The sequence below is a fragment of the Spermophilus citellus genome (genome assembly GCF_964194105.1).
Source record: "Spermophilus citellus genome assembly, contig: SCAFFOLD_39, whole genome shotgun sequence".
NCBI classification, from domain to species: domain Eukaryota; kingdom Metazoa; phylum Chordata; class Mammalia; order Rodentia; family Sciuridae; genus Spermophilus; species Spermophilus citellus.
The window spans coordinates 3833125-3849422 of NW_027672813.1; the positions used below are offsets into that span (position 1 = coordinate 3833125).

Below are 16298 nucleotides of genomic sequence, written 5' to 3' on the forward strand. Positions count from 1 at the left end.
CTGCGAGGAGGCCCTCGGCTGGAGCCGTGAGCACAGGGCGCTGGGACTGCGGCGGGCAGTGACTGGCACCTCTTCTGAGCAGGGCTTCCCCTCTGCCTGGGCCCCTGGGTCTGGGCTGGTGTCCCCCAGGGCCATCCTGTGCTCTGGGGCTGCTTCTGAGCGGCAGCCCTGGCCTCAGCCCACCAGATGCTCGGAGCATGTCCTCCCCACTGTGATGCTGGGACTGGCAGAGCCACCCCAGGCTGAGTCCTTGCCCCGGGTGGGGCCAGCGAGGCATCTGGCTGGGGTCCTGGTGTGATCCTGTGGGTCACCAGCTCACGTTGGGCTCAGGTGAGGCAGCCATTGGGGCTGGGGCTCCGGTGTCCCCAGCCTGGCAGGCACCACCAGTCAATGCTGCCAGGTCTTCCCGCTCCATCCCAGGCTCTGGGGACCACGGAGACCCGGGGTCAGCGTCCACTGAGCAGCTCCCGGGTGCCCTCCTCCCACGGCAGCAGGAGTCGGACAGTCCTGGGTCCAGGTGCTGCCCTGCTGGCTTCTGGCAAGAGCCCTCCCAGTGGCTCACGCCCTGGGACTCAGATGAGACCAACCCGCGGGGGGTGAAGTGGGTTTACGGTGGCCTTGGCGGGTCCTGTTGGACGTGGGCTGCGTGAACGGCTGATACTGTGGCGCTCTCCAAGGGTGCTGCTGGAACCCTCCCACTGCCGGCTGGACAGGGCCATTTGGCACTAACTAGTCGAGATGATGGTGTCCCTAATCATTAGCCAGCGTGTCACACCTCGAGAAGCTGGCACCCTGACCCAGAAGGCCCCGTGTCCCTGAGGGGAGCCCACTGTGCGTCCAGAATGCTGGGAGCAGCTGCCCTGCACCAGGAGGGGGAACTCTAGCACCTGAGCCCAGGGGACCCGTCCATCAAGCCCTGTGACGGCGAGGACATAAGAAACAGCCTCAGCGTGTGAGAGTGGTGGCATCACCGTTTTAAGTACCACGCGGTGAGCCCGAGGTCGGTTGTGTGTGGCTCCCCCAGGGACCACTTCCTGGGCTGACGTGGGGACGGTGGTTTGCCGGGAGGGCCCCAGGAAGGAGCAGCCAGGTGGAACGTGCTGCCCAGCAGTTTCCGGGGCCACCGGAGCGCCACCCTGCTGGGCCTGGACAGACAGCAGCCTGGGTTCTTCCCAAAGATGGGGAAGGCGGGAGACCTGCCACCCTCCCAGGGGAGTGGATCCTGGAAGCTCCCAGAGGGCGGGGACCTTGCCTCAGCTTCAGTGTGACAGCTGGACCCTCTGGGCCACGAGTGGGGCCTGGCACACAGTGGGGCCCAGGAACGGCAGGAGGCGCTGGGCTGTGCCTGGTGGGGTCCCTCTGTGGCTCTCGCCCTCCTCGAGCACCTCACCGCCCTGTGCATGGGGGACGCCTGGGGGTGGCAGGGGCGGGCGCCGCCTGGACGCCTGGACGCAGGGTGCAGCTGCAGAAGATGCCCGCACTGTCTTCAGAGGCCCTGGAGTGTCACCCTGGGCCCTGGAGTGCGGTGCCCAGGCCGGGCGGGGAGCTGGAGCACCTGCCGGGGACAGGGTCCCCTCTGCCCAGGGCCTGCTGTCCCCTCTCCTGGGGGCCTGATATCGAGGGCAGCTGGGCCAGGTGGGCCTGTCCAGCGTGCTCGCTGCCAGGCTTGGCGTACACTGTCCCCGGGTGGACGAGGCGGGCGGCTCCTGCACCCGAGGGCCGCCCCTTCCCCTGTGTCAGTGGCCCTGGGCAAACGCCCAGTTAGGGTTTGCCAGCGCTGGGCAGTGACGGGCGGTGGGCGCGGGGTTTCTATCCCTTCTGTCTCGTCGATGTCGGGAGAGGACGCTGGGAAGAGGGGCAGGGGTCCAGGCAGAGCCTCCCTGGGGACCCCTGGGTGAGGGCCCCACTTCATCTCCCGCCAGTGCTCAGAGGACATTTGTGCCGCCTGGAAGGTCCCTGTGCCTTGGCTGCGGGGCTGGGCTGGCCAGCGGGGCCTGCCATTCTTTCAGGTCAGAGCTGCTCCTTGTGCCACCAGCGGCTTCTTTGAAGCTTCTCAGTGGGTGGCCTGAGCTCCCATTGTCCCAGCACAATGTGGTGGCTGAGCTCCTGTGAAGAAATGGGGACAGGAAGCCCATCTAGGCCAGCCACTCCCTGGCCCTGCAGGACATCTGCATCTGCGCACTGGGCAGGTGCTTTGTCCCTGGGCCTGGGGCCTGGCTTCCTGTGGGCGTCCAGCCCTGTCCAGACACCCTCTAGGAGCTCTGTCCATCCCCTCCCTTGCTGTCCTTTCGAAGGCCAGCCAGCAGGCGTTGGGGCCTGTCCCGCCAGGCACATCCCGCTTCCTGTGGTCTCCCAGCCTGCTGGTGCCCGGCCCCCTCCTGGCCCTGGCCCCCGCTCCCCGGAGCTCTGTTCTGTTACCTGTGAAAGTCCCCGCGGTGTCACCAGGCTCTCACACTTGGGAAGAGGAGTCTAAGATTCAGAGGAGCCATACACGTTCCTGAGGTCACACGCAGGAGGAGGAAGACCCGCGGGTTTCCAACCTGACCTCTTCCGTTGGAGCCATGTTCCCTTCTTAAGCTTGGCCTGCCCCTGAGCGAGTGTAGATACTTCCCCTCAGTTTTCTCAGCTGTCAAATGGGAAGGTGATGAGAGCATGAAGGCAGGAGGGCCCCTTGGAGGAGGAGACATTTGAGCAGGGCCTGATGGGTAAGAAGGAGCCTGCTCAGGGTGGATTGCTGAGAGCAGCCTGCTAGCAGGTAAGACATGTGCAAAGGTCCTGAGGCAGGAATAATAGGTTTGGCTGAAGATTCCTGAAGTATGGGAGGATGCAGTGCTAGAAGGCGGGGTCAGAGGGCTTGGGGGCCTTATGGCCCTGGAAGGTTTGGATGTCCTCCTGTGGAAGTCATGGAAGCTTTGAGCTGTGGGTGACAAGATCTGGTTTATGCATTTAGAAGGATCTCTCTGGCTCTGTGTGTGGACTAGACTCTCGGGAAGGTGAGGGGGACCAGGGCAGAGGTGATTGTGTTAGTCCAGGTGGGGATGCGGTGGCCTGGGCGGGGGGCTGGCTGTGAGGTCGGGAGAGGCTGGTGGTGTTTGCACATGGACTGGAAATGGACCTTAAAGAAGGGGGTGAGGACGGCGGGGTGTGGCTGGACCCCGGAGGCAGAGGGGTACCCGAGGAGAGCCACTGGAGGGGGCCCAGGCTGGGGACATACACCCCGGGGTGTCAGCCCAAGGTGGACTTCAGCCCTGAGACGGGTGTGGTGGGTGTGGTCGCTCTGCGTTGCGCCTGGACGGAGACGCAGAGATCGCGAGTGGGACCCCGCAGCTCGTCCTCTCAAGCCTGAGTCTGGGTGGTAGCTGGGCCTGCGGTGGCCCCGTGGTCATCACCTGCATGATGGGAAAGGATCCGACCGCTGAATGTGGAGGCCCCCTCCCTTCTGCCTCCTGCAGCTGCCTCCCCGACCCAGCTCTGTGGCAGCCTGTCCCCGCCGTCTTTCCTAGCACCCGTAGGGCCCCTGTCCACGGGGTGGTGGGATGGGCCCGCTCACGGTGAACCTGCCACTGGGCTCGGTGACAGATGGCCCCCTGTTCGCAGGGGTGGTTCCCTCTGGGCCCCATGGGCTGTGACCAGCTGCCAGGCCTGCTCAGCTCACGGTGGCCTGGGGTGGCACAAGTCCTTGGACTCCCTCTCCCCGGGTCTCCATGGGACTGTTGCCTGGTTGACCCGGCCCAGGCCCAGGGCTGAGCTGGGGCAAGCAGGCGCAGGTCGCTGGTGACAGCCCTGTTCTCCTTCGGGGCCACCTCGTCCCCTCCCTCCCCACCTTCAGCCCCTCCCCGCTGGCTCTGTCCCACACCCCCCCAGGGCCAGGCCACGGTCACCTCTCAATGGCACACGGCAGCCCTCTGCCTGGTTCCCTGGTCTGCATCACCCCTGAGATCCCATCCCCCAGGAATGGACTGCTCTCCCGCACACCCCGAGCTGGAGGCTCAGCTATAAGTATCCAGATGGCAGCCGGGTACTGTGGCGCACACCTGGGGTCCCAGAGGCTCAGGAGCCCAAGGCAGGAGGGTCGCAGGTTTGAGGCCAGCCTCGGCAACGCAGAGAGACCCTCAGCAACCCCGTGAGACCCTGTCTCAAAGCGAAAACCAGAAAGGGCTCGGGGGGTGGGCTCACTCCCCAGGAAAAGCAAAACAGAATAGAGCAACCAGAACACCGGTGGCCCTGAGCCTCTGCCTCCCGACTGCTCCCTCTAGGAGTGGACAGGTGGCAGCTCCCTCAGCTAGGCTTGTGCCTGCTTGTCCCCCGTCCCTCCTTTTAATCATCAGACATTGCGCCTCACGGAGGAGGGAGGCGATTTCTCTGTGCTGAGCCCCAGAACAGTGCTGCAGAAGGACCGTGGTCCACCCACACGGGAGGACGAGGGGCCCTGTCTGAGGACGGAGGGTGCTCCAGCGAGGGGTGGTGCTCCAGGCAAGGGGTGGGTGTGCCTGCCCGTCGCCGTCCTGTGCACCCTGCTCTCTCTCCTGGGGGTGGAAGGAGCAGATGCGAGAGTTGCTGTGTGTACACCCTGTGCACCTGGCCCATCCTGCATGCACCTGGCCCGCCCCGTGTGTACCTGGCACATCCCCACGTGCACCCAGCCCACCCCCCACGTGCACCCGGCCCACCCTATATGCACCTGTACACGTGGGGTTCGCAGACTCTGGAGGCCCTGAGAAGACCCTGGCTGAGATTCGCATGGGGGTGGCAGGAGCAGGATGCGGGAGTGGGACGTGGGGGCAGCAGGCAGGTGGCGGTGGTGGTGGTGGGGACGCGGTGGCGGTGGCGGAGGACGCTTGGGTGGCGGTGGGGACATGGGGTGGGCCGGCTGGGAAAGAGCCTTTTCCTGTTTTCGGGTTTGTACTCCTGACTTCTGAGCGAATGTGTTAAAGTTTGAGGGTTAAGTTGCTTAGGAAAAAAAGGATGAGACATTAGGAGAGGTGAATTGTCGCCCGCCAGGGACTGTGGGTGGCAGTGAGGGGGAAGCTGGCCCGTGTCATTCTCTTGGGTCTCTTCAGGCCCCCACGGAGGGTGCAGCTGGTGCAGGGTGGGGGGGCGTCCCTGGCTCGGGTGTCAGCAGAGTTAGTTTCCCTGTCCCTGGACCATTGCCTCGTGGGCCCTGGGGGGTCAGCCTGTCCCTCCCGGGCGCTGACTGTCATTGTCTCCACAGGCCTTCCTGCACCGCATCCGGCAGAATGTGGCAGACTCTGTGGAGAAGGGGCTCACGGACGAGAACGTCAAGGTGGGACGCAGAGCTGCCCCCCCCCCGCCCCCCCGTGGAGGGTCTGCTGCTGGCCATGCTGGGAGGGCAGGTCACCTGCTGGCCCTGGCTTGGTGCTCCCCACCCTTCTCCCATGTCCCTGGAGGACTCCAGGGGCCGTGAGCGGCGGGCTCGGTCCTGCTCCAGTGCGGGACCCTCCCTGGCCCCGCGGCCCCCGTCTCCCAGCTGCCTGGGTCTGGCGCCTGCTCCGACCAGCAGAAAGTCCTTTCCCAAGGGCCCTGGGAGCCCGGCTCCTGCAGCTGCCTCCCGCCCGGGCTGGGCAGCGGGGTCAGGGGCCGGGGAGTGGTCAGGCAGCTCTGTCTTGGCAGAGGCTCAGGAGGCCGAGGAGGAGATCAATGGCCTTCTGTGTGGCACGGGGCCTCCCACGGGCCTGGCTCTGATGTGACCTTGCTCTCTGGGAAGCTGCTACGCAGTCCCAGGGACGGTAAGGCCCTGGTCTGAGGGGACCGTGGGCATCTGAGGTCCCAGCCACGTGGCCAAGGAAGATGCCTGCCCCCTCCAGGTGTCCCTGCTCGACTGGACGGGGACCTCGATGGCTCTGAGATCACATTGTGCCTAGGAGAGCTGAGGCTCACGGTGGCCCGGGGACGGCTGGGGGGAGTGTTGGGGTCCCTCTCCAGGTCCCCTTTTTAGCCTGCTCCCTCGGCACACTGCTGAGCACGGCGGGGGTTGGGTCTGTCTGTGGCATGCTGTGGTGACTTCACGACCCTGCTCTCCGTGAGGGCGAACCGCCCTGCAGTGAAGGCCCAGGGCTGTGTGCCACCGGCCCAGGCGGAGGCAGGAGCATCCTTGTCCCTCTACACAGTCCTCCCTCTCAGAGTGCACACTGGCTCCTGACGCCATCGGTTGGCGTCGCCTGTCCTTTCGGGTCCGGGTCTTGCCTTCACGTCGCCTGGGAGCTGCCCTTGGTCTGTGTGGGGCCCGTGATTTTTCATGGCTCTGTAATACTTCACACAGCCCTCCTCCAGGTTGGGTGTGCGCACTGTTGCAGTTGCTGGCTGTCGTGACTGTGCAGGCGGCTTTCGGGTGGACGTTCTCATTTCCTTTGGGTTCACGCTCCAGCCCTTCCTTACAGTCACCGAGGGCCTTAGGAGTGGGGTCAGCCCGTGAGCGGACGCGCTGGAGGGACCCGGCACTGCGGGCTGGGGCTGCCACAGCCACTTCCCGTGACGGGCGCCCCGGGCACCCCCACCATGGGGGTGGGACTCCTCTGCTCCCTGCAGTATCCTCTGGGTCTCTGAGCCCGGCACACAATAGGTGCTCAGAAGATGCCGGAGGGAGCAAGACTGCTGCCTGTGCTCATTTCCACACTGGGGTTTGAGCGGAGGGAGCACCTTGCTTGCTCAGCACTTAGACTGACAAAGACACTTGTGCAATAAACAGAAGGAAAATGGAATTTGTGAAGTTTAGATCAGAAAGAGCTTTCCTGGTCCTTTCCGGAGACCTCTACAGTTGCCAGTTTATATCACCACCTAAAAAGTCTCTGTTCCCACCAGCATAGACAGGAGGGGCCATTTTTGGTGCTGTTTTACACAAACAGGCCCCTAGTGGAACCTGTTCGGCACCTGGATTCCCCTCCCTGCCACACACTTAAAATCTATATGAGGATACGATGGGATTCTGTGTGTGTGTGTGTATCCACAGGTTCTTTTTTCAAGTGCATAGTATTCCTGCCTGTGGAATGTATCTTACTATAATGTGATTAGCTGGTTCCTACAGGTGGATATTTGTTCCCAATTTTTTTGTTAATGCCAGTGAGGCTGCAGCACAGTCACTTGGCTGAGCCCCCAGACTCCCATCTGGGCACTGTGGACACTGGTGCCTGAACGTCTCTGTTCTGTGCCCCACAGTGGCATGCCTGGTCTGTGACTGCAAACACCAGTAGCACTCTCCTCTTTGTCCCACAGTTTGTGACAGCCCAAAACATCCCCAGAGGTGCCAGATGTATGTCTCCTGGGGGCAAAAGTCCTCTAGCTGGAAATGACTGAGAGGCTACATTTTACAGTGTGGAATTACTGGGTCAGGTTGCATTTCACCCTCTGGGTGGAGGTGAGGGAGCAGGTGGCCCCATGTGGGGTGTCTGCATGGCAGGTTCCAGACCCCCAGACCGCGTTTCCTCCCTGTGTTGGTGTGGACACGTGCCGCTCAGTCCTGGGGCTGGCGCGCACTGGCAAGTGGGTGTGACGGGCCAGGGTGGCACCCTTGCCCCTGGGGCTTGCTGGCACATGGCACTGGGGTGCTGGTCCCTCACCCGCAGGCTGGGGGTGAGCTGGCTGACATGACGTGACCGTGACATGACCGTGATGACCATGACGACCTTAGCTCTGGGCCGGTCTCTGCCCATGCACACAGGCTGCCTGCTCGCGCCCACCTTCTCGGGGCGGCCGGGCCAGCGGGAGAGCTCCCATCTCCCTGCAGGCTCTGGTGCCCGGAGCGCTGTCTCCTCGGGCGCGTGGCTTTCTCTGGGCCCTGCTGACGCGGGGGCCTCTGCTTGCTTGCAGATCCTCTTCTCCAACATCGAGGACATCCTGGAGGTGCACAAGGACTTCCTGGCCGCCCTGGAGTGCTGCCTGCACCCGGAGCCGCAGTCCCAGCATGAGCTCGGAAACGTGTTCCTCAGATTCGTGAGTACCTGCCTAGTGCGGACCCTGCCCAGCACCCCTGGCCGGTGCCCCTGCAGGCCTGTCTGGGAGGCGGGCCGTGGTGGGCTGCTCCTCCCAGGCACAGTGGGCAGCGGGTGGCCCCTCTCTACTTCCTGAGGGATGTGGCCTCTTGCTGAGTGGCTGTGCCCTGAGGTCCCATAGCCAGCTGGCTGAGAGCCCCTCTGCCACAGAGTGGCCAACAGAGGCAGCCAGCGGCCGAGAGCACAGATTGGCCCAGACACACTGGGTTTGAACCAGGCTTGGCCACCCACTGGCCAGAAGGGCACCAGGTGCCTAGTGCTGCTTGGGCCGCAGGTCAGAGAGGCTGGGCTGTCCTCCTGGGCACTGTGGGGCTGGGCAGCCGCAGGCTCAGCTCTCCATACCTCCTGTTCTGTGTGCTGTGGGGCGTGGCGTGCAGGGCTGGGTCACCTTCTGGGGAAAGCATGAGGGTTCATCCCTCTGGGGCCAGCAGCCGAGGCTCACGTCCCTTCAGTGCTGACCAGCCAGGGACCGCGGTGTCACCGCACCCTGAGACCTTTGTCTCCCACTGTCCAGCACAGGGAGCGAGGGTCCTGCTGCCCAGGCTGGGGGGGCAGGGAGGAGTCACTTGAGGTGAAGCCCTGGGAGCTGGCCAGCCCTGAGCCCGTGTCCCGTGAGTGGCAGCTGGGGGAGGGCATTGGAGGAGGTGGCATTGGGCTTGGCCGTGACATGGTGGCCCGGCTGAGAGCGGAGTAGCTGACTTTAGCAGGAATGGGGGCGGCTCCGCAGGTGCGTGCGGGGCTCGTCTCCTGCCCGGGGTGAGGCTGCTCCGGCTCCCACGGCCTCAGCGGATCCGGAGGCCCTGGGATGAGGCCTCAGGTTGTGCCCAGGTGCATCAAGGTTGCGGGCTCCCCACGTGACCGGGCGAGGGACAGGCGTCAGCCTCATGCCCATGGCTGTCTGTGGCCTGGAGGGGACTTGTCTGCCACCACCCCACTCTGGGGGGGGGGACGTGCCTCTGCCCTCAAGGGTGAGGGCTGCCTGGAACAGCACAGCAGCCTCCACAGGGGGGCTGTGCCCCAGGCCCCCGGCCCCCTCTGCAAGGCGAGCCTCGGGGTGGGGAGGGCACGGCTCGGGCTGGAACAGAGCTCCAGACGGGCTGTCCAGAGAAGAGGGGGCCGGCTCCCAGACCCGCCCGGTGCCAGCCCTGGCCAGGGGGTGGGGAGATGCCCTCACCTCCTTACCCGCCAGCCTGGCCACTAACTCCTGAGTCCATCACGGATGAGCACTGAGCAGCCCTTTCTTTGTGCTGGGTGCTGTGCTGAGTAGTTGGTACATTAGCTCATTAAAACTTCCCAACAGCCCTTAAGGGCAGGTGCTGTAATGACCTGTTTCTAGGTGAAGAAACCGAGGCCCAGGGGGAGAGGGCACAGGCCAGGTTCCAGAGCCGCGGAGCCTCAGGGCTGGGTTAGGGCTGAGGCATCCTGGCTCTGCAGTCGGTTTTCCACGTCTCCTGAGACGCACAGCAGGCACCTGCCGGCCACCGGGCACCGTGCCCATTCTGGGTGTCTGACCTGGATGAGACGGACTTGTTCTTGGCTGCAGGAGGCTCACGGGCCGAGAGCTGAGGGTGCATTACCAGGTCATTCAGGTGGCCATGCAAATGTGGCCAGGAGAGGCTGACCCCACCTTGAATCCGGAGGCTGGGGTCGGGCTTGCTAGACTTTGCAAACTCAAACGCAGGTCCCCGAGGCCACGGGGACGTTCAGGGCACCAAGGAACACGCCTCCACGCGTCCGCTGGTCAGTGCGCGGTGCACCTCAGTCAGTGAGCCCCTGCAGTCAGGTGCGGCTGCGCGTCCTGCGCTCTGGCTGGAGGGAGGGCCTTCCTGAGGGGGGCGTGTTCCAGACTGAGAGGAGCGAGGGAGGGCAGAGGCCTGAGTGGGGGCGGGGAGGGAGGGCCTGCAGCTGGGAGCCTGAGGGCTGGAGTGGGGCGTCCTGGGGTCAGGTCCCCCAGGGCTTTGTGGCCGAGGCAGGGAGCCCGGTCTTGTCCCCATGGCAGGACTCCACTGGGCGTCTCCAGCTCAGGAGGAAGCGGCCTCCCCCTGGATGGGGCGTGGCAGGCCAAGGAGACCTGCAGAGTGACCCCGCCCCCGTGACCCTGCCCCATGACCCTGCCTCTCCTCCTGTGGGGGTCCACAGCCTGCTCCTCCCTCCTCGAGCCTCAGACTTGAGTGGCTTGGAGCAGATGGTCACCCCCTGAACACTGTGGGCAGCAGCAACCACAGCTGCCATCCTCGTGCCCTCCCTGGGGGACAGCTCCCCTCCCCTGGCTGTTCCCAACTGGAGGTGGTCCATGTCGCCTTTACACCCCAGACCCACCACCACACCTGGGCACGGGACTGTGTGTCACCTGGAGCCCACTGGGGCCCTGGGAGAGAGCGGAACAGAGTCCCAAGCAGCACTTCCAGATCTGCAGGGCCCCGGGCCCGGGGGCACCTGGTCAGGCTCCGTGGAAGGACACGGGGTGCTGGACCGGCAGGCTTTCAAGGGGCTGTCGTGGTCAGCTGCAGCCAGCTTTTCAGCTTGGGCCTGCCCTGCCCTCTCCGCGGGCTGAGGGATGGTGCCAGGCGCTCGCGGCTCTCGGAGCAGCTGTGGCAGCCGTCACGATCGGGTGCTGCACACGGTCCCTCGGCTCCCTGGGCTCCAGAGTCCACCAGCAACGTTCCAGCCAGCACTGCCCACCGGGGGACATGTGAGAATAAACAGACTTGTCCCTGCTTGCTGGCCTGGCCCCATTGTGGTCAGTGGAGGTAGACGGGCAGACTGTCACTTTACTGAACTTGGATCTCGGGTCTGTGTGTTTCACTTCTCCTCTCTTTGAAGATGTACCCAAATCAGGACTGTCTTCATTTAGACCGAGTACACCAACTCGGATAGCTCTAGACAGGAACTTCTTTTGGCAAACATCAATAGAGTGTTCAAGGAGGTGTTCTGGCTTCAGGCATAGCTGCATCCAGAAGCCCACATGACATTTTCAGGACCTCCTTTCTCTCCATCCATGTGTGGAGGAGGGCAGTGGTGAGGGCAGGTGCATGCCTCCCGTGGTGTCCAAGGTGGTCCTTGGTGGCTCTGGGCTGCCGCTTGTCACCTTAGCGGCAACAGTTCAGTCAGAGCTTCTCTTTCCAGTAGTTGCACCAGGGGCCCTGGTTCTGGCCAGGGTGTCCACTGGCCCAGCCTAGCCACATGGCTGCTGTTGCCAGGACAGGCAGCTCTGACCGGCTAGGCCTGGTCACATGCTCACCTCTCATGCCTGGAGGAGGTGGGCCAGTCTGGGCAGAAGGTGGAGCTGGTTTGGGAGCCACAGGCCTTTCTCAGTTCCTCCTTCTTTCCTGTTTTCACTCATCAAACACCGTGATGCCTGCTCTCTGCCCGGCTCATGGGTCTCCACTGCTGCTCAGCAGGGGCCACAGCAGGTGTAGGCCTGCCCCTGGGGGGCTCGCGGCCTCCAGGCCTGGGGGAGATGGATGGTGCACGGCTGAGATATCAGCATGTGGTCCAGGCCCGCAGCCTCCATCTGCCCGCTTCTTCCCCGGCCTCCCCAGGCCTCGCATCTGCCCAGCCACTTCCTCCGAACTCTGCCTCTCAGAAAGTGCCAAGTTAGCCATCAGAATCTGCCCGCCCACTGCCCCGCCCTGCCCCGCATCGGTTCACTGGGGGATGATGAATTTCCTGAAGTAACACTGGTGACGCTGACATGCAGGATGACCCACCCCAGCCCTTTTTGCTTTTTTTTTTTGGTACCAGGGATTGAAATTGGTGGCACTCGGCCACTGAGCCACGTCCCCAGCCCTGTTTTGTGTTTTATTAGAGACAGGGTCTCACTGAGTTGCTCAGGGCCTCGCTAAATTGCTGAGGCTGGCTTTGAACTCGTGATCCTCCTGCCCCAGCCTCCTGAGCTGCTGGGATGACAGGCGCAGGCCACTGCCCCCGGCCCATTTTTTGCTTTTTTGAGTCTTGCTGAGTTGCCAAGGCTGACCTCCAACTCGGGATTCTCCTGCCTTGAGGCTCATTTGAGGCCAATGGAAGGAAACAGGGATGGTCAGCTTGGGCACTGCGGGTGCCGGCCCTCTTCCTGCCCGTGTTATTGCAGGGCTTGGGGGCTGTGCAGACCGGGCGAGGCGGTGGAGGCCGGGCGAGGTGGTGGCTCTGTGGCTCGGTGGGTCTCTGCACCGCTGTGAGGGTGTGACAGAGCCTTTGGCCTCAGGTCATCGACGGTCCCTGGGTGTGCGCTGCGTGCCCGTGTCTGTGCCTGTGCATGACGGTGGTGTTGTCTGTGTGGTGTCTCACTGACGACCTGTTTGTCCATTTGTGGCTGTGCTTGTGGAGTGTTCCCGTGTGCCCGTGACCCCCTGCTCATTTTACGTGTGTTGTCCAGTCCTGCAGCGGCTGAGGGCCGGGCTCTGCTTTGTCCTCTTATGGGACACCGTGCCATGGAGGGGGAGCTGCTTTTCCTAGGGGGTGTGCGGGGGGTTCACAGTGCCCTGCTGCAGTGCCCAGTCTGGGTTTGTGGCCTGCCCACGTCCCCTGGGTGTTGGCCTCGGCTCCCGTCCCTACCTCATGCTGGGGGCTGGAGCTGGAGCTGGCATGGGGGTCAGGGCAGCTGCGTCCTGGTTCTGCTGTGTCCGGAGCTTGGAGACCCCGGGGCCAGAGGCCTGCCCTTGGCTTTCCCGTGTGTCCCCGGGTCCACGTGAGGCTGTCGTGGAGGGAGGGAGAGCAGCATGGCCGTCCTGAGAGCCTGGGGGTGCCCGTGGCCTTGTCACCCAGGATGCCTCTGTGCGGGTGCTGTGCGGGGCTCTGCGTGTCGGTTTCGAAGCCCACCCTCCTGCTTGGTGTCCTGGTGCCCGGTCCTCCCCGGGGAGGATGCCTGGGGCCTGTCTGGAACCTGGACGGGCTGTAGGCGCCTCCTCCTCCCTGAGCGTCTTGAGGTCTCTCGCCCACCCCAGCCCCGGGCTCTGCCTCAGGACATCCTGCTTTGGGGCCTGGCAGGTCCCAGAGCCTCAGGGACTGGAGAGTTCAGTGGAGGGCTTCCTGCTTACAGAGGCCTCTGCCCCTCCCAGTTCTGGAAACCAGACGCAGGGGCACAGACCTGGTGACCAGGGGCCCTCTGTGCTGGACAGAATCCAGGGCGGCCCAGGGGCGTCTGGAGATCACCGAGCTCCCCCAGAGTGATGCCTCCCTGCCCTGGTCAGTGCCCCTTCCTGTTGGGGAGACTGAGGCGCAGGGCCAGGTGGCCTACCCGAGTTCACTCCCGGGGCCAGGCCCGCGCTCTGTCTGTTCCCGACCCCGGGGCTGAGCCTTCCGGAGGGACTGCTGGGTGCAGGACTGGGGCTGGCGGGAGCCGCATCCCCTGGGGTCCCGCGTGGCTCTCGTCCCCGCAGTGCTGACCTGTAGGCTCCTGGCCAGCGAGGCACACCCGGGCGCCTCCCTCCTGGCCTGTGCCCTCAGGCCGTGTCCTTGCCTTGCAGAAGGACAAGTTCTGCGTCTACGAGGAGTACTGCAGCAACCACGAGAAGGCCCTGCGGCTGCTGGTGGAGCTCAACAAGGCCCCCGCCGCCCGCGCCTTCCTCCTGGTGAGTGTGCCCCGTGCTGTCCCCGGCGCCGTCCCTGGTCCCCGGCGGGGCTCCTGGGTGGGGCGGGCATGGGAGGCTCTTCTCATGGCCAGTGGGAGGCCTTGTCCATCCCAGAGGTTGCATCGAGACCTGGCTCATGCCCAGTGGCCATGAATACTGAGGTGCCGTAAACAGCATGGAAGGGGAGAGCCTGACCACGTTCCAGTAAAACTTCATTTGCAAAATCAGGCCGCAGGCGGTCAGCTCTGCCAGTTCCCAATAAAAACTGCGGCAGTCATAGTTAATAATGGTAATGATGTCGTAGAATAATATTACTAGTATCCTTGGTATCATATTAGGGTTATTTGCTTATAATTGAAAGAAAATTTAAATAAAATTGGCTAAGCAAAGTGACAAGAAAAATAACGAGTTCACCTGTGCGGTTTTCTAAGAAGGTCAAGACCTGAGGGGCTTCAGGTACAGCTGAGCCCAGGTGCTCAGATCTCATCGCCAGGATGTGCTCAAGACACAGACTCCACTCTTCTCTGCGTTGTCTTCATGGGGACTTCTGTGACCCCACAATACTAAGGGACTTTCTAAAGTTCATACTTGAAAGGTGACTTAGCTCATCAGAGGTCCAGTCCAGGTCTTTCGCCTCTAAGTCCTCTCTCCCTTCAGTGATGCCCTCCTGTGCTGTTTATTTCATTTTATTTTTCAGTTGTCAATGGACCTTTATTTTATTCATATTTTTTGGTGCTGAGAATCGAACCCAGGGCCTCACACCTGCCAGGCAAGCGCTCTGCCCCTGAGCCCCACCCAGCCCCCGAGCTGGTTTTGATCAGCTGCAGCGAGTTCAGACCTGGAGCGTTGTGGGGACTGTGCACCGGGCCCCCAGGGAGCGGGCCGCGTCATCACAGAGTCCCCGGGCGCAGCCTCCCTAGAGCATCTCCAGGATTCTGGTTCAGAACATTCGCCCCTGGGGCGAGGGGTCTGGCCTGGCCTGGGCCCGGACAGTGTCTGGGGGGCAGGTGGTGGCTGTTTCCTTCTGTCCCAGGCACGTGGCCTGCGCGAGCTGACGTGTCCCCCTCCTGCCCTGTGCCCGCCACAGCCCATGTGTGCACTTGGGTTCATAAAACACTCGGTGCTGACTGCAGAGCTGGGCCCTCCCTGCAGCACAGGACGCAGGGGCCACCTTTCTGCCCCACCTGTCCACTTGGGGCAGCACCGCCTTGCCCCGCCCCACTGCCCAGGCCAGGAGCTCCCGGCTCAGCCTCCCGCCCCCGAGCATTCCCCCGGCCACTTGGGGCCTGCGAGGCAGGAGGGTGCCAGGAGGCCAGGCTGAGGAAGGAGCCCCCCTCGGTCCCTGCTGTCCCTTGGTCCCTGCTCTCTCTCGGTCCCTGGTGGGCCAGATGCTCTTTCCAACGGCAGCTGGGCTAGGCCTGCGGGCCGGGGAGGACGCGTGGTGCCAGCGCCGTGCCATCTGTCTCTTCCTCACCCGTCTCCAGCTCTTGGCCACCTGCAGAAGAGCTGTCATGCGCCTGTCGTCAGGTGTCAAAGCCTCAGGGACGACAGAATCTGGCTCTCTGCTCAGGATGTGCGGGCACCCACTGAGTGGCAGGCAGGGACGTCAGTGTCCTCTGCATTAGTTTTCTTGTCCATTAACTGGTGACAGTTTGTTCATTCATCAGCTTCTTACTGGGCACCTGTGATATGCCAGGGGTCTTTCTAAGTCCTGTGACTGCCACAGTGAACAGGGCCAGGCAAGGGCCACCTACCGGGGGGTGCAGGTGATAGGTCACGGGGTACAAAGTTCTCTGGAGGGCATGAAGCAGGCGGGGGTGGCGGGGTGTCTTGAGGGAGTTGGGACGTGCTGCTGTCTAGGTTGCTCTTTGGAGAAACTGTCTCAGCTCCTGTTTAAGCAGAGACGTGGGTTAAGTGAGGGGCAGGGTGACCTGGAGGCGGGCGTTCCAGGTAGACCAGCTGCAGGTGCCAAGGACCTGAGGTGGGCGTGTGCTCGAGGAACAGCAGCAAGGCTGGGGCAGTGGAGCCAAGAGCCGGAGGAGACAGAGAGGGAGAACCAGCAACGGCAGCCACTTGGTCCTTGGAGAGCCTGAGAGTTTTGAAAACTTCGTTTTCTTTCTTTGTGTGTGTGTGTGTAGATGCTGATGGGCCTTTATTTTATTCATTTATCTCTATTCTGGGTTGAGAGTCGAACCCAGGGCCTCACATGTTAGACAGTGCCCTGTCCCTAGCCCCAGCCCAGCCCCGAGAAACCTTTTTACTGAGCTGCTTCCAGCATAGTGAGTGTCCTTGCAGGGGTGGACACCACACCTGTCTGCCACCACGGGCCACCACGGAGCCCACGGTCGGGACACTCCTTCAGCAGAGGTTCCTCAGGCTCCTCTCAGTCTGCCCTCTGGGCCCCAGGGTGACCTGGCTGTCCCTCTCAGCCAAGGTCGGTTTTTCCCTGAGGACTCTCCCGAATCGGCTTGGGCTCTGGCTGTTTCGTCAACTCCCGCCCGTGAGCTGCGGCCGCGGGAGAGCATGGGGCCTTCTCGGGGCTTTTTCTCTGTGCCCTCCTCCTCCCTATAAGGACAGAGTCATGGATTCAGGGTCCCCTCAGTCCCTGTGATAGTAATCACATCTGTCAAGATCCTATTTACCAAATCAGGCCCCATCCTAAGGTTCTGGGGGGACATGGCATTTTGGGGATCACCACTCAAAACCACTGAGGGCTGCTGGA

The 16298-nt window shown here is 63.1% G+C and overlaps 1 protein-coding gene across 1 annotated transcript in view; it reads left to right on the forward strand.

Moving 5' to 3' along the window:
- LOC308640579 (phosphatidylinositol 3,4,5-trisphosphate-dependent Rac exchanger 1 protein-like) overlaps positions 1 to 16298 on the forward strand; it is a gene marked incomplete at both ends in the record, with an annotated part of 94940 nt that overhangs the window by 49118 nt on the left and 29524 nt on the right. Inside the window, 3 exons of the mRNA XM_081312434.1 lie at positions 5213 to 5284; positions 7825 to 7947; positions 13472 to 13576. Of these exons, the coding sequence (XP_081168560.1) occupies positions 5213 to 5284; positions 7825 to 7947; positions 13472 to 13576 (300 nt within the window). The remainder of the gene's footprint in view (positions 1 to 5212; positions 5285 to 7824; positions 7948 to 13471; positions 13577 to 16298) is intronic.